General features: G+C 46.8%; 2 protein-coding genes across 3 annotated transcripts in view; one reads left to right on the top strand and one right to left on the bottom strand.

The window, feature by feature from the left end:
* Positions 1-1985: 1985 nt before the first annotated feature.
* Positions 1986-20398, top strand: NAT16 (N-acetyltransferase 16 (putative)). Its single transcript, XM_078608172.1, has 3 exons — positions 1986-2796; positions 4849-5073; positions 13664-20398. Exons 1-3 carry the CDS (start codon positions 2491-2493, stop codon positions 14222-14224), a joined length of 1092 nt encoding a protein of 363 aa, XP_078464298.1. The 5' UTR covers positions 1986-2490; the 3' UTR covers positions 14225-20398.
* LOC144728618 (B-cadherin-like) overlaps positions 18838-22563 on the bottom strand; it is a 45824-nt gene continuing 42098 nt past the window's right edge. For both annotated transcript variants that reach the window (XM_078608171.1, XM_078608169.1), the window contains one exon: positions 18838-22306. In XM_078608171.1, the coding sequence (XP_078464297.1) occupies positions 22252-22306 (55 nt within the window). In that variant the 3' untranslated portion in view covers positions 18838-22251. The remainder of the gene's footprint in view (positions 22307-22563) is intronic.

Below are 22563 nucleotides of genomic sequence, written 5' to 3'. Positions count from 1 at the left end.
CCAATGACGATGTGTGCCAGGTTGTTTTGTAGTCTTTGCAGTTTTTTTAGGTTACCAGTGGAGGTCCGGACTAGGATGGAGTTGCAATAGTCGAGACCCAACTATGCAACATGCCAATGTGTTGGCAATTTCAGTGGAGATGAGAGGACGTAGGTGTCTGAGAGCCTTCAGGTGAAAGTTACATGAACTGATGATATGGTTGGTTTGACGGTCGAAGGATAAAGTTGAATCTAGCATGACACTGAGGTAGCTGAAGTGATCGGTGAACCTGATGCTGTGACCAAAGATGTGTATGTGTGTTGGGAGTGCTGATGAGTTGAGACGTTGCTTGGTACCTAACATGATGGCCACTGACTTTTTCGGATTAAGGGCTATGTCTCGGCCTCGCTGTGCGCTGCGTTGCACCGCTAGCTGAGTAGTTAACCTCGCGTGCAATAAACCCTCGGAGCCAGGATGAACGTCCGACTCCAAACGTCATTTATTGAGTTTAACGAGGTAAAACTGGTGAGAAAACACAGATACAGCATCTGTTATAACCCGGAAACACCAACACAATGAACACCACAACACCAGAACATTGTCCCAGATAACATGTTTCCCAGCAATAGACCCTGGATGGACCAGGCCCCCACACTACCACTGAACAACTACACAAGAGCACAAGCCGCTGCATTGCATAAAGGCACATCGTGTATTCATCACACTGCACACCAAATGTACAGTATTACACATAACACTAAACTGTGGATGAGATACTTCGTCATCTTTGCTCTCAGGATCGCAACATAGCCACCTGGGCACAAGTCTGACTCGACCTACTAAATCACAAGTAACATCCACAATAAGGAAAGTTGCAGGCTTCGTTGCTAACTAGGCCTCGTATTTACCACAACAACTTAACAGCACCATAAAGGCATTTACATCACTATAACGGTCATTCCAACATTACAACAGCATTGCCAATATTATAAGAACATAAACAAACTTACAGACAATGCTTCTCAAAGTCCCACGATGGACAACTGCGGCTAGCTTCACTGGGACGCGATGTGTGCCGCCATCTTGAATTATGTGCGTAATGGCTGACGCCCGCGTGGTTAAGCGGGAATCTTAATTCACAACTTCCTGGTCACGTGACCAAAACCAGCATCAAAAACAGGAAATTCCTGTGTACATACGCCCCCCCCCCATCTGCCGTGAGGCAAAACTCCTGCCATGAGGCAGAACAGGCTAGGTTGTGTGCAGTGAACCACTGTTGCAAGGCGGTGGTACATTATTCTGGACATGCCCCCTTGTTCCACTCTGTTCGCGATGATCGGCACAGAGAGATGTGCTTGCCCGTCTTGTTCTTAGTTTGTTGAGTTCGCCTGCCCTCATTCTACACGTGAAGGGTCGCATTGTGAGACGGTATATGTTGCACACTCGAAATGAAGGACGTGGGCAGATGCTCCAAATCGAGGGCAAACACATTTATTGTGGTTAATCTGTAAGATGCAACAGCACGTTGTGTCACACACAGCAATCCTTAACCGAGTCGCCATCAACCACGTGGCTGGTGTACAAGTTCAGTTAATCAATAACCCTGCCAGCCCCCCACAGGCCCAATTCAGTCATCACATGCTGGTGTACACACGTGCATTGATGTACTGCACAGCACATAAGGACTTATTGGATAAGTAACATTTAAAAAACACTTTTTTTAAAACACGCTTTTATGAAATGTACTAGTAATGGAAGAACTCCACGACTCCAGGAAGTAAGGGACCGTGGCCAATTACCGCCAACGTCAGTTGACTGTGGACAAGTAGACCCAAGTCGAAACATAACATATAAAAAATAATGTAAAATATTTTTTTTATGATAGTATTGTCATCAGTATGACATAAGTATACCACGTTCGCAGTCGATACCACATTGGGAAGTGGGTTAAAATTGAGTTACAAAATTTGAGGATACAACAACGACAACAACAACAACGACGACAGCAACAATAACAGACAGAGTGAGTTAAATGAAAGCGTGTAATAAATGAGTGGTCCATTCCTAATGTGCCACATATACCGCTTGACGAATATAATCCATCTCTGGACCGTAGCCCAGTAAACGCGGCAACCCTGGACGCAAATCTGGAACGCGTTTGGGAACCGTCGGGCCTAATGTTGGCCCCACGTTCCATGTTAAAACAGGCTCAAGGCATATTAATCTCTAAAACGTTTCGAATGCGTCTAGATTAATCAGAATACTTGCCTATACTGGAGGAATCCGATGAGCTGTGAAGCTCTTTTTCACAGCTGTCCAGTAGGGGCAGGTCAGGACGTTGCAACACCAGACAATACAACAACACGATATGGCTGAAAAGTTTCGAAAAGGTAAAAACAAATCACTTAAAAATATACACAATTAAAACTTTTTTTTTATCTTACCATGTAAAGCCCATTGACACCCGTCCCAGTTAAACATTGCTCAAGCTAATGATTGCATTATTTCAAGATGTGCAATTGGTGTTTTGTTTCACCAGCGAGGCCACCAGTTTATGAAGCCCAGCTGGCACTTTCTATTATTGCTCAAAGTCCTCACATAAGGCGTTGCGGTTCGAGGGTCAGAGCACAGTCGAGCACACACAAGGGGATGGAGCAAGACCTCGTATTTAACCTGGCACGGCCGGAGGACTACGGAGAGGTGATGCGCATGTCTGAAGGCATTTACGAAGGGAAAGACTACCTGCCAAGCGTGTACCACGACTGGCTCAAGGACCCAAACAGAACCGTGATGCTCGCACAGCTACAGGGAAGAATCGTAAGTGTTTCGTCCGTTTGCCCCGTCTTACGCGTACGATTAAGTACACTTAAGTACACTTCGAGATCTTGGCGAGGCTAAACGTAGAGTTGCCATGACCGACAACTCTCACGTGGCAGATTGGGTGTGAAAGTACTGCTCTCTACTGTATTTGGTGGCCCGGAGGTGACTTGAAGGGCTGTCAGTAATCGCTCTGTGATATCTACTTCCGTGGACCATTCGCTTGACACTAAATGTTGCACTGCTCTGCAAGAGATTCCAATGTGTACTTTGTCTCGTGTCATGCCACTGATAGCACAATCAGGATGGAATTTGGGGGAAAGCACAACAAGTGATGGGAGTAAACCCATAAAGAACAGCCACGCAAAAGTTTGCCATGTCAGGAATCAAACTCAGGTCCTTCCTGCTGGTAGCTGTAACCCGAATACGAACCCACGATGTAAACTAAACATGGTTTTATTTTACCAGGTAAGGCCCACTTAGCTATATAGCTCTTTTTCAGAAGCGACCTGGCCACACATGTCAATCTACATTTGAAGTTTTCGTGACTGTAGGGATCCATACACTTTGGTTCTTTCGGTAAAGTCACGTAGGTAGAAAATAAAATAAATGAAATCACGACGTTTCGATTGTAACACAAGCGGTCGTCATCAGATGATGATTTTACCGAAAGAACCAAAGAGTATGGCCACACATTCTTGCCCAATGGAGTGGCTTATCGTGTGGACATTGATAGCAGCCAAATACTCGAGACGCACGTTGATTCTAAATGTGGAAACCCCCGGTGAAAAATCCACGCCACCACGGGGAGACCATGCAAACTCCAAATGTTGCACACTCTAAATGAAGGACGTGGGCAGGTGCTCCAAAATCGAGGGCAGACACATTTATTGTGGTTAATAGCAATCTTGTGAAGAACAGCACCGTCACTCTGTAAAATGCAACAGCACGTGTGTCACACACAGCAATTTTTCCGAGTCGCCATTAACCATGTGGCTGGTGTCCACGTCCACTTAATCATTAACCCTGCCAGCCACCTACAGGCTCAACTCAGTCATCACATGCTGCTGTACACACATGCATTGATGCACTGCACAGCACATCAGGATTTTCACAGAACCACACTTTGCCAGCTATGGCTGCAGGGTTTTGGTAGTACATGTTGTTTATGCCATTTATTGTGAAAATTCCGTCACAGTTCCTATGATCACTGTTTCATTGGTTTCATGGCTTTATTTTGGTGATTTCGAAAAGTGTATTGGTTTAGCCATGTTTATTTGTTGTAGTACAGAGTTAGACTGATGGCCTTGATCTAAGTTGTCTTGTGGTTGTTGTTGGTTGTTTGACTTGCATCCCACTGGGATTTTTGCACACAGCGTTGGTGTACGGTGTTTTTTTCTGCAATATTTTGCTGTCTTTTCTTGGATTTTCTGTTTGCACTCAGTTACATATTCACTTTAAGATGTTTTTTGTTCATATTTTTTGTTTGTTGCGGTTGCACCCGATTCAAGAGCCGAATGGCTCACAGGGATATACCTAATAAATTAACTTGAACTTGAACTCCCTTGCTGCACAAGGATATAATTAAAAGAGTGGTCCCTTCCTAATGTGCCACACAAATATACAGCAGCAGGCGTCAGGGTTGGCATCGAACCCACGACCTCCTGCAGTGGCGTAGCTAGGATATTTTGCGCCCGGGGACGAACTATAAAATTGGCGCGCCCCCGTTTAATCACATGCCAATATGTAATTATATGACATGTAGGCTGTGTGTGGCGGGATATATAAACTTTTAGGTTCAGGTGTAGATTTATGCAGTAGTTTCAGGCTGCCGCGCCCGCCGCAATAAGTTCTAATGTAACGTTGTAAGCCTAATTTTGGCGCCCCTTTACCTTGGCGCCCGGGGACATATGTACCCCCCTGCCCCCCCCCTAGCTACGCCTTTGTCCTCCTGTACACCACCAGGCGAGGTAGTTAACATATCTGGCCACCGCGGGCACCCCAGCAGTGCCAACTCGAAGCTCTTGAGCCCTGAGTTTCCTGCGTTCTCAGGTGGCACTGGAATCTTTGCTGCTGACGGACGGGGGGGCAACGGCCCTCGTCGGTGGTCTCCGCGTGGCCCCCGAGCACCGGGGCAAAGGAGTGGCCGGCCTCATCCAGCGCCACACCCTGGAGCACGTGCGGCAGCGGCACTCCGGCGTTGTGCGCAAGCACGTGCTGCGCGGGGACACGCTGGGCCCCGAGGTGCTCAAGAGCCACCGGCTGCTCTTCACGCGGGTGAGGCCGTGGCCCTGCGGCAGCTCGCGAGCGGCTCTTTGCGATCGGTGGTGGATATCAGGACGGAGGTAGGTGAGGTGGTGGGAGACTCTGAGAGTCGAGTGAATAAGCGGTGAGGACACGAGATTAAACGATCTGAACCACCAGTTTCACCCCGGTGAAGAAGAGCAGGTGGAGGGCACGTGCATTCCCCCTCCCCCACCCTCCACGTGCTAGCCATAAAAATACTTTATTTTCCAATATATGTAGGGCCCTATTTATATAGCTAGACATTTTTTGGACCACCACCCCCCCGCCCCACTTGGGAGGTTCCTAGATCTGCATAATTAGATGGGATGGTTTGAATCGCCTGCTCTTCTTCACCTGGGTTGAGACCGGTGGTTGAGACCGTTTAACCTCATGTCCTTGTGAGGGCCGTTGGCCCCGGGGTCTCCACCGCCTCCATCCCCTGTTCCCGGTTGCGTTGCCACACCGCCCTAATACCCGCTAGGGTTTCACCGGTATTCGAACGCGACGCCCCTACTCATACAGCCTCGTGCAGCGCTCCCACGCTGCGAGCGTACGTACGCACCGCATCGTCAATCAAACACCATACTCCCCCTCACGCAGCTTCGCGCAGCACTCACTCACTACTAGGATACTTGTACACAGTGCCGCGCACTCCAATCGCAACCCTTTCTCTTGCGCCGCTCTGCGCAGCGCTCCCACGTGGCGAACCACTGTATACACAGCACCACACGCGTGCACACTTCTCAGTGAGATCACACGAGGCCACGATCAGCTATTAATGATTTATTCTCGGTGACTGCACTTTACTGTTAAGTCAGTATGAATCGACGAGGCTGGCCTACGCTGATACCTCTATGCCTATTCCCGATTTATCTCCTTACGATACTATTTCACCTTGTTACTCACGGTTCGAAGTATTCGGCGTCCTGTGGCTTTTCCTCGATGCTCGTCTGGACACGTCGCACGGACGTCCCGAGGGCAGAGCTGGGAGCCGTCTTGGCCGCTGGCTTCTTGGAGTGAGAGACCATCTACCCGTTTTCGCCCCCCTTTTATCGTCCCTACATCAAAGTGTTGCCGCCCCGCCTGTTGTTATGCACTCCCAGTTTTTCTTTAACAATGGGCGCGCGCCAGTCAGGGCGCGTGCGGCGGTTCCGGGCGCCTTTGTCATGCTAATAAGATGCGCTGCGTGTTGCGGCGCTTATTCTAATTATGCTCCTCCATAACAATGCTTATGCGCGGCGCTTATTCTAATTATGCTCCTCCATAATAATGCTGGTTGGCCTGACCACGCCGGTGCACGGCGCCTTTGTCATGCCAATTAGCCGTCTCGCTCCTCCTCTGCCTGCCCCGTCGATACGTGCGTGCGTGGGGCGTGTTTCAACCGCGGTGGCCGAGTGGCTCCTCGCCGCGACCATGCAATCTTAATGCCGGTCACAGCGCCGCGGTGCGAATCAGCATCGGGGGAGGTCGTCCAATTCCCTGGCCGCAGGAAACCGTGAAGATTATCCCGGCAAGGGCTTCTCGGGTGAAAACCGGTCAGCCATGTGACCTCCCCTCGGAGCTCTATGGGGGGGGGGGGAAATGCGTGCGGGTGTGTTTATGTGAGGTGAGGGGGAAGCGGGGCTGGCTCCGTCGCTTGGTGGTGGCGAGGTCGTAGATGGGGCGCCCGCCGAGCGGCTTCGTGGCGGCGGCATCACATCCTCACCGCTTAATCGCATGCTCATGCATCATGCCTCGCTGTCGCTCTTTGCGACCCATCTCCTTGAGATTTCCAATCGTCAGATCGGCTCTCGTGGTGTCGCTGCCACCTCCTCACCCCTGTGAGGCTTTGGCGGGTGGATCGCGAGCAGAGTGGTGGGGATTCTGTTGTGTGGCAGCGTGGTGCCCGTTCTGGCTGCAAGGATTGCCCCACGGTTGTGTGACACGTCACCCTACCGTGGTCATTTCATCTTGTTCAGCTTGAGGCACGATCCGAAGTTCATAAGAATGTTTTGTATAAAAAACGTTGAAATGTATTATTATACTTTTTGTAATGTCCACTGTTTCCCTTTTAGGCTACTGATCAAAATTGACTATTAAAGAGGAGTGACTCAGATGTAATGGCAAATTCACATTTAGCTGCAGATAACTTCGGAATTATATTTGTGGATCGGCTGTGCCAGTATCTTCCCCATATATCGATGGAGATAAGAAGTTTTCTATGTACCTGCCTACATGTTGTTGATCTTCTCAGGTTTTTTCGGTAAAGTCACGTAGGTAAAAACATTAAAATTAATGAAAGTAAAATAAAACAAAACAAAATAAAATTCACGACGTTTCGGAGGCAACACAAGTCTCCGTCATCAGGTGGGACCGTCACAGCCGAATTAGCTGCATCAAGTGAAGCAATGATTCAAGATGTAATCCCTTATAAGCAAGTTGAAGGGAGGTGGAGAGGGGGGGGGGGGAGAGCTTATCAGGCTGTGGTAGCCAATGAATGGAAACGTATCGGGAGGGAGGAGGAGCGGTGATCAAAGACTGCACGCAGTGCTCAACACAATGAATGGAGACGTGTCGGGACGGAGGGCGAGCGGCGATCAAAGACTGCACGCAGTGCTCAACACAATGAATGGAGACGCGCCGGGACGGAGGGCGAGCGGTGATCAAAGACATCACGTAGTGCTCAACACAATGAATGGAAACGTGGCGAGCGGTGATCAAAGAACAATGAAGAGATTACTGTTAAACACTGTGGATGTTAACACTCGGTGAAGTAAATTAAAATAGTGCCTGTCAGATAAGATGGTCCAAAAAGTGTAATTAAGTCTTTTTTGCGTGGTTAATAACATCTTTCCAGTGATTACTGAGTTTGTACCCATCATCACGGTTGAAATTATGTCTGTGTTTGTATATTTGTATGGCTTCGTGTACAAACCTTTGATGGTAGCCCGGAGGTTTGCAGAGAACCTTGGTCTCGGAAAAGACAATTTCATGAGAGCCCGCCGAGTTGTAGCAATGATCGGCAACGGCCGAAGAATCAGTTCTGCCGTGTTTCAGATCTGACTTGTGCTCGCGGACACGATCAGCAACATGACGTTTTGTTTCTCCAATGTAGCAATCACCACAAATGCAACTCAATTTGTAGACTCCAGGATACTGTAAGTCAGGAACGACATCCTTCACAGATGGAATCAGATCACGGATTTTATGCACTGTACTGAATCGGACTTGGATCTTATGTTTGTTTAGAATTTTGGAGATCTTTTTGGTCACGCCTGCTATGTATGGTAACGTGATAGTTTTGGTCAGAGTTTCATGTGGTTGTTTCTGTGTGGTGGGAGAGACAGCTTGGCGGATAGTGCGGTCAGAGTATCCGTTCATCCTGAGGGCCCGATGTACATGTCTTAATTCATCAGTCAGGTGGTGTTGGTCAGAAATGCCATGGGCTCTGTGGTATAGCGTTTTGATGAGAGAATTCTTTTGAGATGGGTGGTGGTGGGAATCCGGTTTCAAGTAGGAATTTGTGTGGGTGGCTTTCCTGTAGACAGAATGTCCCAAGGATCCGTCAAGCCTCCTCTTAAACAGAATATCCAAGAATGGTAGTTTACCGTCTTTCTCCACTTCCATGGTGAATCTGATAGATGGGTGTCTAGAATTGATGTGGTCCAAGAAGTGGTTCAATGCTGGGAGGCCATGTGGCCAGATGACGAAAGTGTCATCCACATATCTCTTCCACAGGGAAGGACGCAGGGTGGATGTCTGGATGGCGTCTGATTCAAACTTTTCCATGAACATGTTGGCTATAACTGGTGACAAGGGGGAGCCCATAGGGGTACCCTCATTCTGTTTGTAGAAGGTGCCATTCCAGGTAAAATAGGTGTTGGTGAGGCAATGCCTAACCAGCGCAGGTACATCAGAATTCAATCCATGTTGGACTAAGTCCTCAATTATTGTTAGGGTGTCCGGTACTGGGACTTTGGTAAACAAAGATACTACATCAAAGCTGACGAGGATGTCATCAGGAGATAGTACCATGTCCTTAACCATAGAGACTAATTGGGTTGAGTTGAGTACTGCCGAAGTGGTCTTGCCTGTGAAGGGGAGCAGAGTATCTGATAGAAAACGGGCTAGTTTGTACGTCGGAGAGTTTATCGTCGACACGATGGGTCGTAGCGGGGTGCCTTCTTTATGGATTTTGGGAAGACCATAGAGTCTGGGAGGTCTTGCCGCCGATGGTTTTAGAGAGGGACGTTTGCTTGGTTCGATTAGGGAAGTCGAACTCGTGATGATACTGTTGGTTTTTGTCGTTAGGCTTTTAGTGGGATCGTTTTTAATTTTGGAGTAACTCCCATCATTAAGCAGGTCCAGGATTTTGTTGTTGTATGAATCTTTATCCATGATGACCGTGGCATTGCCCTTGTCTGCCGAGAGGATGACTATATCATCTCTCTTTTTTAAATTCGCGAGTTCAGAGCGTTCGTTTTTGCTGATGTTACTAGTGGGTTTCTTAGCATTCTTAAGAATAGTAGCTATTTCAGCTCTTGCTACATCCGCATGGATGTGTCCTATGCCTCTGAGGGCTACATCAATCTGAGAAATCATATCCTCTACTGGTATATATTTAGGGGTGACGGCGAAATTTAGTCCTTTGGCCAGTACCGTTTTTAGATTGTCAGAAATTGGAATGTTACTCTGATTAATCACCGTCTTGTTAACATCCAGCTTTGCGATGTGTGGCTCTGGTTTCTTTTTAGATAGGAGGTTGAATTTAGAAATCAGGTTAGCTTTGCATTTGGCTGACATTGAGTCAGCAGAAGCAGAAGTCATGTTATCAACGTGGTTCCAATCAGAAGGTGACATTTTTTGTGTTAACATTAGATGTGTTTGTAAGAGAGTCTTGTCTAAATTATCGAGTTCAGATCGGAGTAACCTTATTCTCTCCGAGATTAGTGATAGGCTAGCTTTAAATAAGATCTGTTTGGAGTTCGGTGAGGACACAGCAGCGGATGTGAGTGTGAAAGCGATGGGTATTACCTTGTTATCGCGGCATCTCTTGAGGAAGGCCAGCGTCTCGAGAAGCTGTGACTTCTTGTCTCGTTGTCTGTTAAAAACTCTAACAGATAGGTGGAATTCCTCCCCGTAGAGGGCATTAATTCTAGATTTGAAGCTTTCGTGACTGCAATGATTCATATTCTCAGGTTTTTTCGGTAAAGTCACGTAGGTAAAAACATTAAAATTAATGAAAGTAAAATAAAACAAAACAAAATAAAATTCACGACGTTTCGGAGGCAACACAAGTCTCCGTCATCAGGTGGGACCGTCACAGCCGAATTAGCTGCATCAAGTGAAGCAATGATTCAAGATGTAATCCCTTATAAGCAAGTTGAAGGGAGGTGGAGAGGGGGGGGGGGGAGAGCTTATCAGGCTGTGGTAGCCAATGAATGGAAACGTATCGGGAGGGAGGAGGAGCGGTGATCAAAGACTGCACGCAGTGCTCAACACAATGAATGGAGACGTGTCGGGACGGAGGGCGAGCGGCGATCAAAGACTGCACGCAGTGCTCAACACAATGAATGGAGACGCGCCGGGACGGAGGGCGAGCGGTGATCAAAGACATCACGTAGTGCTCAACACAATGAATGGAAACGTGGCGAGCGGTGATCAAAGAACAATGAAGAGATTACTGTTAAACACTGTGGATGTTAACACTCGGTGAAGTAAATTAAAATAGTGCCTGTCAGATAAGATGGTCCAAAAAGTGTAATTAAGTCTTTTTTGCGTGGTTAATAACATCTTTCCAGTGATTACTGAGTTTTAAAAAAGAGAGATGATATAGTCATCCTCTCGGCAGACAAGGGCAATGCCACGGTCATCATGGATAAAGATTCATACAACAACAAAATCCTGGACCTGCTTAATGATGGGAGTTACTCCAAAATTAAAAACGATCCCACTAAAAGCCTAACGACAAAAACCAACAGTATCATCACGAGTTCGACTTCCCTAATCGAACCAAGCAAACGTCCCTCTCTAAAACCATCGGCGGCAAGACCTCCCAGACTCTATGGTCTTCCCAAAATCCATAAAGAAGGCACCCCGCTACGACCCATCGTGTCGACGATAAACTCTCCGACGTACAAACTAGCCCGTTTTCTATCAGATACTCTGCTCCCCTTCACAGGCAAGACCACTTCGGCAGTACTCAACTCAACCCAATTAGTCTCTATGGTTAAGGACATGGTACTATCTCCTGATGACATCCTCGTCAGCTTTGATGTAGTATCTTTGTTTACCAAAGTCCCAGTACCGGACACCCTAACAATAATTGAGGACTTAGTCCAACATGGATTGAATTCTGATGTACCTGCGCTGGTTAGGCATTGCCTCACCAACACCTATTTTACCTGGAATGGCACCTTCTACAAACAGAATGAGGGTACCCCTATGGGCTCCCCCTTGTCACCAGTTATAGCCAACATGTTCATGGAAAAGTTTGAATCAGACGCCATCCAGACATCCACCCTGCGTCCTTCCCTGTGGAAGAGATATGTGGATGACACTTTCGTCATCTGGCCACATGGCCTCCCAGCATTGAACCACTTCTTGGACCACATCAATTCTAGACACCCATCTATCAGATTCACCATGGAAGTGGAGAAAGACGGTAAACTACCATTCTTGGATATTCTGTTTAAGAGGAGGCTTGACGGATCCTTGGGACATTCTGTCTACAGGAAAGCCACCCACACAAATTCCTACTTGAAACCGGATTCCCACCACCACCCATCTCAAAAGAATTCTCTCATCAAAACGCTATACCACAGAGCCCATGGCATTTCTGACCAACACCACCTGACTGATGAATTAAGACATGTACATCGGGCCCTCAGGATGAACGGATACTCTGACCGCACTATCCGCCAAGCTGTCTCTCCCACCACACAGAAACAACCACATGAAACTCTGACCAAAACTATCACGTTACCATACATAGCAGGCGTGACCAAAAAGATCTCCAAAATTCTAAACAAACATAAGATCCAAGTCCGATTCAGTACAGTGCATAAAATCCGTGATCTGATTCCATCTGTGAAGGATGTCGTTCCTGACTTACAGTATCCTGGAGTCTACAAATTGAGTTGCATTTGTGGTGATTGCTACATTGGAGAAACAAAACGTCATGTTGCTGATCGTGTCCGCGAGCACAAGTCAGATCTGAAACACGGCAGAACTGATTCTTCGGCCGTTGCCGATCATTGCTACAACTCGGCGGGCTCTCATGAAATTGTCTTTTCCGAGACCAAGGTTCTCTGCAAACCTCCGGGCTACCATCAAAGGTTTGTACACGAAGCCATACAAATATACAAACACAGACATAATTTCAACCGTGATGATGGGTACAAACTCAGTAATCACTGGAAAGATGTTATTAACCACGCAAAAAAGACTTAATTACACTTTTTGGACCATCTTATCTGACAGGCACTATTTTAATTTACTTCACCGAGTGTTAACATCCACAGTGTTTAACAGTAATCTCTTCATTGTTCTTTGATCACCGCTCGCCACGTTTCCATTCATTGTGTTGAGCACTACGTGATGTCTTTGATCACCGCTCGCCCTCCGTCCCGGCGCGTCTCCATTCATTGTGTTGAGCACTGCGTGCAGTCTTTGATCGCCGCTCGCCCTCCGTCCCGACACGTCTCCATTCATTGTGTTGAGCACTGCGTGCAGTCTTTGATCACCGCTCCTCCTCCCTCCCGATACGTTTCCATTCATTGGCTACCACAGCCTGATAAGCTCTCCCCCCCCCCCCTCTCCACCTCCCTTCAACTTGCTTATAAGGGATTACATCTTGAATCATTGCTTCACTTGATGCAGCTAATTCGGCTGTGACGGTCCCACCTGATGACGGAGACTTGTGTTGCCTCCGAAACGTCGTGAATTTTATTTTGTTTTGTTTTATTTTACTTTCATTAATTTTAATGTTTTTACCTACGTGACTTTACCGAAAAAACCTGAGAATATGAATCATTGCAGTCACGAAAGCTTCAAATCTAGAATGTTGTTGATCAGCACTGGGTAATGCCATTAAATGAGGTAGGAATGAATATGCCACTGACTTGGGTAACAAACGTAGAGTTAATACTTTAATTATTTTTTTTTACTTTACAATTTATTTCATTACGTGATCAGTGAATTTGACCACTGCGGCGAATTCTCGATTCGGTGCTTGGCCCTGCGTGGCGACGTTCTGAACGGGGACCCCTCTTGTAACGTTCGGCTACAAAGACAAAGAGCCCCCCGTATAGCCTTAACAGACTGTTGGGGCAAGTGCTGTTAGCGAGTATAGCACCTATGAAGGCCAGAACAGTACACGAGGGGGGGGGGGGGATGGCCAGCAACCACGCCAGGCCACCTTTGTCTCCCCCAGTGACGATGTTTTTATGCACCGCACCGGTTACTCGTTTGATGTGGAGTCGACGACCTAGGGGAGGCCCGGGACCAGTTCGGATACTCGTCACGACGCGAGCGGGAATCGAACTTGAGGAGTGGGGGGGGTCGCACGCGCGCTAACCGCTTCGGCACCGCTCCCCTGCAGGTGATTTTCCACCTGCACGTGACATCCGAGGCGATGGCCGCCACCGTCGCCCGAGCCGCCACCCTCACCGACCGCTCGCTGTCTCTGGAGGTGCGGCAGAGCGAGGCGGAGGCCATCCTCCTGAACGCCGCCGTCGTCGACGATCTTCTCCCCGCGCGCCTCTTCGTGCACAACTGGGAGCCCTGCCGCCCCGACCCGGTCAACTTCCCGGCTCTGAGACGTCTCGCACTCGCCTGGGCGACGGACGACCCGCGCGAGCCCTCCGTGTTGAGCGTCTGCGGCCGCGCTTTTCCCATACCCAAGCCGAGCCGCTGGTGGCGGCAGGACGTCGATGTTTTGAGCAGCAGCAGCAAGAGTAGCTGCTGCCTTGCAGCGGTCAACGCGCAGGTGGCGTTTCACTTGGCACGGGCACCGGAGGCTGCTCCTGGAGGCAACGTTGTGCTGTACGTGAGCGTGGAGAGCGCCTTGGCCGATGGGGTCCATGGCTTCTTGGCCAAGGTCCTTGGCTCGGCCGCATTGATCGATAGACTCGAGCAGAAGCTTTTGGAAGTAGATTTGTAAGGAGGTCGTGAGCTCATTTCTTGTTTTCGTAGCCGTGTATTCTCTGTGAAATGGGCCGCGTTCATTTTGGTGTCCGATTTCTGAACGTCAAATGCTGACAATTGCGTGAGGCGGGGGGTGCGTACATGATTACGTCGAATTTTAACTATTTGGAGTATGCGGGACATCGCACATAATCCGAGGCTCTTCTCCAAAATAGTCTGGCGTAGAGAGATTATAATTTATACATTTAGATGTGTGATGACCTTTGCTCCGACTCTGTTAAATTTAAATTCAAGGCTTAATAAACATTATTCTCCATTACAAATGTTGTGTCTTCGATCAGAATTGTCATCTGGGCACACAAGCTGTTGCAAATGTTATAGAGCTTAAATAATTGACGTGATTATAACTTGTGAACGGGAATATCCAGCGCTCCAGATGGAGATTTAACAGGAGGCCTGAATCTGATCTTGATTTGCAAAATGTTTTATTCCTTCAGTAAGTGTGGCCTAAAAGAACACAATTCAGTGGACGTGACGTGACTCGGTTGTTCGTGCAGTTAATGCCATGTTGGAGCATAGCCGGCATTGTTGAGAAGTGATGGTTCGATTGGGTTATCAAGTTTAACGAGTTTATAAACTATTTTATTTTTCCAGGTAAGGCCCACTAAGCCATGTAGCTCTTTTTCAGAAGCGACCTGGCCATAAATGATAGCTCAACGAATAGGCTTATCATGTGGAAATTTATAGCAGCCAAATATTCTGAACGCATGTTCATTCTAAATATTACAGGGAAAACCGGAGGACCCGGATAAAAATCCACGCAACCATAGGGAAAATATACAAACTCCAAATATACAGGTATCAAGGTTTTTATCGAACCCACGACCTCTATACCGGTCGAGGTAATTAACATCTCGTCACCGTGGTGTTTACGGTCTTAGCCGGGTCACCAATGCCTGCCCATCTCCAAAAAACCATCGCAATGAATTTGGTTCTGCACTTTAGTTGATCTAAATTCCAGCTCTGTGGATTAACATATTTGTTTTGCACAACAGGTGTGAAATCGTTGCCCTCTGCTGCGTGAACCAGGTCACTTTAAAGAATTTCAGAGGTTGCTCTGCTATGTCCACTTCCGTGGAGCATTCGCTGAATGTAAGCGGTGCACTGCTCTACAATAGATCAGAATGAGCACTTTGCCTCATGGCATGACAATCGATAGAAACATTGTGATGCAACAGCTCTGGTTAAATATAAAATAATTAAATAGTTTGATTGCTATTCATGTGTAGGACTCGTACTCGGGTTGTCTTTCTCGTTCCGTTTATTTGCTCTTTAAAGTCCACACCTTCTCCTCATCACCGCTCCGTGGTTACCCGTTCGCTCCGTCACGCTATCCGCCATCAACGGCGCTCTATGACTCTCCGTTCTCTCTCCTGCTCTCCCAGAGTCCCTCGCTCCGCTGCTACCCTACTCTGTATCTCTCCGATGCTCTGCTACCACTGCTACCCCTCACTCTGTCTCCTCTATCAGCTGCTACCGTGCTTTGTCCTATCTCTCTCCACTGCTACCCTTATCGTATCTTCTTACTCCTGCTCTTCGCTATTCCGGGCACCATCACTCCAACTCCTATCCAGACTCCAGCTCTAACCAAGACTCCAGCTTCCACCAAGACTCCCGTCTCTCTGTCGCGCTGTCCCTTTTATGCCCGTATCAATTAGTCCCTATTATCTCACCCCACGCTTTACCCCTCGCCCCCCAGGCCCCCCAGCCTCACGTGGCCTTGTTAATCCCGCCTGAGCGACACCAGTCATTAAGCAATCACCCTCTTAACCAATCACCGGCCTGTGTCCTCGGTTAGCCCTAACAGCTGTCACCCATCTTAACGACGTCCTCCTCACGCCCGACAATAACAACCTCGTCCTCAATTACCCCCTACTGTACACTGCTCGCTTGCATAGCAACAGATCCACAGAACGTGTGGCGCGGCATATTCCAAGTCCTACACATGTAATTCAAGAGAGCTGTTATTATCTTCCAGAGGGCATTGTTTAAAGCTGCTTTCTGTAAACTTGAGGTGGAAATGTCCTCAATTCCACAATATGACATTGATAGTTCAATTGACTGAAAAATTAGAAAAAGACAAAAAGCACCGATAATCTATTTTGTCAATCCACCGCTGGACGAGGATCTCCCCCTCGCCCCGTGGGTCGTTGGTAGTCAACTTGATCACATTTCACAACAGGTCCCATGATGTAGCTGCTCACCCCGAGCTCTCAGTGTCTTGATAGTGGCATTGTCTTTGTGCTGTGGTCGCCTTTTGGCGTCCTCTGATCTAACACCGTTTGAGACTAGGCTCTAAATAAAGAAAGCTGTCTCTGGTGTGGACCAATCAGTCTCAACGACAATGCATATACTGTCAGAGCATGTTTGTTTTTGTTTGCATGTTCGCCACAAGTATATTTGGTTAATGCAGACACGATTCCTTGCAAAGGGTTTATGTTTGGTGTTTTAACATCTTAACACAACTGTTTCATTGCCAGAACGGGTGAAACCTATTCTTATATTTTGATACTGGCAAGGGAGGTCCCATGATGTAGCTGCTCACTCAGAGCTCTCAATGTCCTAATAGTGTCATCGTCTTTGTGCTGTTCGCCTTTTGGTGTCCTCTGGCCTAAAACTGTTTGAGACCAGGATCTAAAAAAAACTATCTCTGGTGAGGACCAATCGGTTTCAAAGACAACGCATCATCTACTACCAGAGCGTGTTTTCTTTGCATGTTCACCACAAGTATCTGTGGTTAATGAAGACATGATTCCTTGCAAAAGCGTGATGCATGGGGGTCACGATTGTTACACGACCACATTGTCAAGCTTGCGGCCCACTGAGGCCATGGAGGGCTGCTCACGTGGCTTTCCGACTCCTCTAGGATTGTCCACCAGTGCGTCGTAGAATAAAAGTGCAGCACAGCGGTGGATTTTTTGCCACGCTGTCCTCTGCTGCCCACCATGAAGAAGGGATGAAAACTTCACCGAGTGTGCACGTTCTGCAACGCCTACTCACATAGACCTAGTAAATAAGGCCTAGTAGATAGAACTAGGACAATAAGTGTAATGCAATAGCGTGAATATTAATATTGTAAGCAGGTCTTGGTTGTCCTGGTCTCGTCAATAAAACCCATGTTGCTATGGGAGCTCACAAGTGCCATCCAAATCCAATCTATCTCACAGGCAGGTAACCATAGTACTGTTTGACACGTTGTCGGCTTTCGCGACCAATATTATTCCTAATAAAGTTTTTGGGTTAGATCGCGTTATTAATGAATGTGTCGTAACCCTCGACCACCCGACACGGCCAATCACTGTTTTACTGATTGGCCGTGTCGGGTGGTGGAGGGTTACGACACATTTATAAATAACGCGATCTGACCCAAAAACCTATATTATGAACCATAGTCCTGTGCTCTCAGTCACACTATGGGGAGTGGTGGTGCATCGGTTAGCGCGCTTGCGCTACGAACCCGGCGACCCGAGATCGATCCCCAACTCACGACCAAGACCAGGGACAATTATTTGAACCGGTCCTGGGCATCACCTAGGTCGACTCAGCCTCAAATGAGTACCTGGTGTGGTGTGTAAAACATCTCCACTCGGGAGATAAAGGAGGTCGGGCGTGGTGTTGGCCACCCACCCCCTCGTGTGCAATTCCGGACTTCATTAGGTGCTCGCTAACAGCACTTGCCCCTACAGTCTGTTCCAGCTATACAGGGGATCTTTGTCTTTTTCAGTCACATTACTGTACAAAGTTAATATTTGTCAAAAGGTGTTAGCAGGGCTTTCTAGCTCATGCAGTATTTTATGGAGCGCTGCTAGGCTAGCTTGGAGTAATGATTGAATACCACTCGGGTACACGGTACACCTCTAGTATGACTATTCCTATGTTATTAATTATCCTATGTTATTGTAACCCAGTGGCGGCTCCTGCAAAATCTCTCAGGGGGGGCAAATGTCTGGATGATTGATAAGGATAAGGTCCACCCATGCAATGGATAAATTAACAGCTTAAGCATGTAAAGGCAACTTCACTTCTTTAATATTAATGAAAAATAAAGTGACTCTTACAATACATCTTGTTTGTTTCTATCTCACTATTATTACAATCCACTTAGTTTCTTTTATTAAAGATTCCACTAGGTGGCGACAAATAACATTGTTGACTGAAACGTGCTTACGTATGATGACGTAAGCACGTTAGTGCGAGCCCTCCCGGAAGCCATAGAGAATGCATTGCAGCGCCCGCCTTTCGAAAAAAAACATCTTTGAATGTAAGTCTATGGGACCACACGGGGCGATTCTCAGCCAGAGTGAAATCGCCCAAAAAGAGGCGGTACTCCACAGAACGTGACATGACGCTGATTGGACTATATCCAGAGGCACAGTAACGGCTAAGATTGGTGGTGCGTCGCCCAATCGCCCTAATGAAGAAACCGCCCCTGTAACCAAATATTCCAATGAACAGGTGTAGACGAATCATGAGGGCAAAATAAGGCGAGATGGATGTGGCGTGCCAATACACTTCCATGAACAATGTTCCACACTGACGTAGCTGAAATTAAGCACCGGGCCGTAAAGGTGAAAATTGCATGAGCACGTGGTTTTATTGATTTATTTACGGAGCAAATTTTTGTCCTCGACGTTTAACATGGTAGCGGAGCAGTGCATAAATCATCCACCGGCATCACTCATGAAAAATACATCCTTGCGGACAGATGGGGGGGGGGTGTTAGGCATAACAAAAACAAAACATGCAGTCTGCGCTGTGTATTGATCACGCCCGTAAAAAATCCGGCACCGTAGGAGGCAGCAACGAAAGGTTGGTGGAATCGTACGAATGTTGTTGAAGCTGCCTTCCTGTGGGCGCCGCGGTGTCCCCGTGAGCGTGGCTCGCGAGGAGCAAAGGCAGCAGCAGATGCTCCAGTTTCCTCCCACATGTAAACCACACTCAGTCATTTGGCCGATGACAACCTTAATATGTGTGGAGGGCCGCAGAGCTGTGGCAGCAATTGTTGACGCCGGCCCCACCACGTGGCTGCCTTCCCGCTTGCGTGTGATTCTCCGTGCCTCCGAGTCATTCTCTCTCCCAGAGTGAGGGAATGCTGTGCGGCGCATTACAAGTTGACAATGTTATCAAACATTAGCACGGTTGGCTACGTACGATGCGAACGAAGTTCAACGTACATACATTCATGAATTATACTTATCTTTGGATGAGTAGGCACAAGCATTAACCCCCCCCCCGCCGCCCCCCAAAGAGTGTGAATCGTAGCAGATCCACGTAATAATGACTTCTTTAAAATAAAAATGAATACAGAAGGCAGCAAAAGCGTGTAAAAACACCAGATAAAACATGAATGAAAACACACGCGCACAAACAAAACATAACACAAAATGCAGCAGTGTTAGCGGAAGTGACACATCCTTTTTTTATGTATAACAAACATAAGCAAAGCAAAGCTTTTTTCACCCCTCAGCAGCGGACTTCGTTGCTTAGGCCGCGCTCTGCTTGTAGAGAATGCCCTTTGTGAAGCCGTTTCTACATTTTGCACACAGTCATCGATAAACCGTGAATGGCAAATCAGTGCAGTTCCATGGCTATAATCATGATGTGCAAGTTCAATATTCAAGACTTAACTTGCAACAACAAAAATAGGTTTAATCTTTGGACGCGTCTTTCGCCACGTTCTGTGCTGCCGTAATCGAAAACAGTGAAGCGCATTTTGAGCGAATAAAAGAATATCTGAACATTCCTGGCACGAACATGAATCTGCGTGCATGGGGCCTCAATGGCACGGTTGTTAGCTCAATGCTCGCTGAAATGAACTCGATACCAAAAGCCGTGACGGGGTGACTAATATTGAAATACTGTAAAATAATTGTGGCATTTGAAGCCAGGTTCATGGTCCGTGGTCACTGCGCACACATCCGATAGGACAGAGGTACGGGTAAAGTACCTAAATGCTGAGTAGCAGAGCAATGGCAGCTACAACCTACAGTACTGCGGAAGCATAACTTTAAAAACAACGCATTCGCAACAGTTATGTTTTGGTAAATTTGTAAGTGATATGGAAAACTACGTTTTGTATCTTACATCCTCGTTTCATGTTGCTCCTTCAATTAAAATGATTAATCACGTATCCCACGACACCTTATTTTTTTTTTTAGGTATGACCGTTTAACGAAGTTACACCATCAGTTTGACAGGGAATGTGTGAGTGTTTTGTAAAGTGGGTTGTGGGTGACAACCAGCGCTCCAGATAAGGGTCATGCAACATTACCTTTGACGTCGTGAGGACTTTAGATGAATACTGCACAATCTCTTAATGTCAACGTATGGTAAAGCCTAACATTTTAACAGAAATGGTTCTATGTACGATACAAAAAGTTGGTACAACCTCAAAGTGTCTCAATGAGAATGTTTAAAAAAAATTAGTTTCTTGTTCATTCATTGTTTTTGTTTACTCCTAAAGAAACACAAACTGCCAATTCAAGCCGACAGGCCTCAGCCCTGCCAGTGGGCCCACAGGGTTCTGGCACCCTGAGACCGTCAGACGCATCGTGCTCAACGCGTCACGCGGGCCCTCCTTTCGAGCATTTGATCGTCCTGCTCGGAGCGATATTTTTCACTAAATGAAATTGCCACGCGTCACGTTGATAATGCCACGTAAAAATAAATAATCCACGTGTGTTTAATGAGCGGAATTCCCAGTTACCGCTGCTTATTTGGAGCACTGATGACAAATGCGCGTGCATGGGTTTATCACTCTGCAAGAGCACAATGTGACCAAGTCTTCGCTAACCTCCTGCGGAAGTGTACATGGCATCCTCTTGAGTTACAATATTTTCACAAGAAAGCAGTGAAGCAACTTGTTCTTCTAGCCTCATATGTGCACCGAGTTAGTAGCTTTGTTGGCAAGGGGTGTGATGAGAGGAAGGGGTGGGAGGGGGAAATCGATAACATTTTTACATTTCTTTTACACCAACGTATTTTTGAAAGATAAAGCATTGCAATGGTGCCAATTAATGTGAAGAACACTGCAAATTAAGTGAATATAAAGTGGGATGTTATTCCGTTGCAATGTAGATAACCGTAAGATTCCCCGTAAGAATGTCGCCGATTGCAAATAAATAGTCATCCAGTTACAAAAAAAGAAACCTTCATTTTTGAAATGGTGTGATCGATTTTAAACCAGACTTGAAAACTGTATGTCTATAAAAGCTTTGTTGATTTTTTTTGTTTTCTACATAAAACGTCTTGGCCCAAAAATGAGATTTCATTAACAAAAAAAATTAACATTAATAAAAAAACAATTAACTCAAATGTGGATTACAAGCTATGCTTAATGTTAAAATCCACGGAGAAACATTCCCATTTTCCTGCTAATTTTTGTTTAAATGATAAAGGCAGTCCGAAACTTAGTTTCAGAGGTGACAGCCTTAATAATACTTTATTGATATTATTTTGATGAAAGCAGGTGATTGTTTGCATAAATGTGTTCTGAATTTTCTTAAACTGACCGGCTGGATGTGGTAATGTACAATCGTTGCGCAAACTGCTTAAGATGTACAGACAAGGGTTTTTTCATACTTTCCCAGTTTAAATGTACCGATATTTTTTTCGGTCTGAATTACAATCCATTCAATGAATCTTGCGATTGAATTGTCAGTAAACAGTACTGGCCAAAAAAAAAAATCTGTTACAAAACTAGCGAAAAGCACTTTTCGCAAGTGCTATCAATTAAACGAATTTCAAAAAACACTGAAAAAGAACAACGGCACGCGTCGTCGGTCCGGCGTTTCGTATGCTGCGCCAAGCGTCATCGGGGACCTAAACCAAAATAACCAAAAAACCGTTGATGACGATGAAGCCATTAAGACGGGCTTGCGAGCCCTTAGGAGATCAACCGCGACGTCCTGGCTTCCTCGTCCACGATGACCGAGCAGACGGACAGTGAGTCGGTGGGGGTGGCGTTGCCCTCGTAGTCGTAAATCAGAAGTGTCTCGTACGGGGGCGCTGAGGGGTCCCTGTCGGCCAGGCTCTTGGCCTAGAGAGGCAACGGAAAGAGCACGCAAGAAGCACGTGCCCATCAGTACTGCAGAAACGCTATTACACATTTGTTACGTGAAGGTTAATTGTTAATCTATTTAGAGTCGTGTAAAAGATTTAAGTTGTCTTTTTGACGGACATTTGAGAATCACATTTTAACAAAAATTACTCTCGCGAATAATTATTACAGTTCAACAATTGAACCTTTTCACACAGTTTATGTAACTCGACATTTGTCAAATGAATTTGACGACC

Source organism: Lampetra planeri, chromosome 29, assembly GCF_965212315.1.
Source record: "Lampetra planeri chromosome 29, kcLamPlan1.2.h2, whole genome shotgun sequence".
Classification (NCBI taxonomy): Eukaryota; Metazoa; Chordata; class Hyperoartia; order Petromyzontiformes; family Petromyzontidae; genus Lampetra; species Lampetra planeri.
The sequence above is the reverse complement of the archived record's forward strand: the minus strand, read 5'-3'. Positions and strand labels throughout refer to the sequence as shown.

What these genes read in the sequence shown, in the direction of transcription:
- NAT16 (XM_078608172.1), top strand. Translation starts at nt 2,491, where the DNA reads ATGTGCAATTGGTGTTTTGTTTCACCAGCGAGGCCACCAGTTTATGAA. An exon ending in CACAGCTACAGGGAAGAATC is followed by an intron (nt 2,797 to 4,848) that starts GTAAGTGTTTCG and finishes CTGCGTTCTCAG; the next exon opens with GTGGCACTGGAATCTTTGCT. An exon ending in ACCGGCTGCTCTTCACGCGG is followed by an intron (nt 5,074 to 13,663) that starts GTGAGGCCGTGG and finishes GCTCCCCTGCAG; the next exon opens with GTGATTTTCCACCTGCACGT.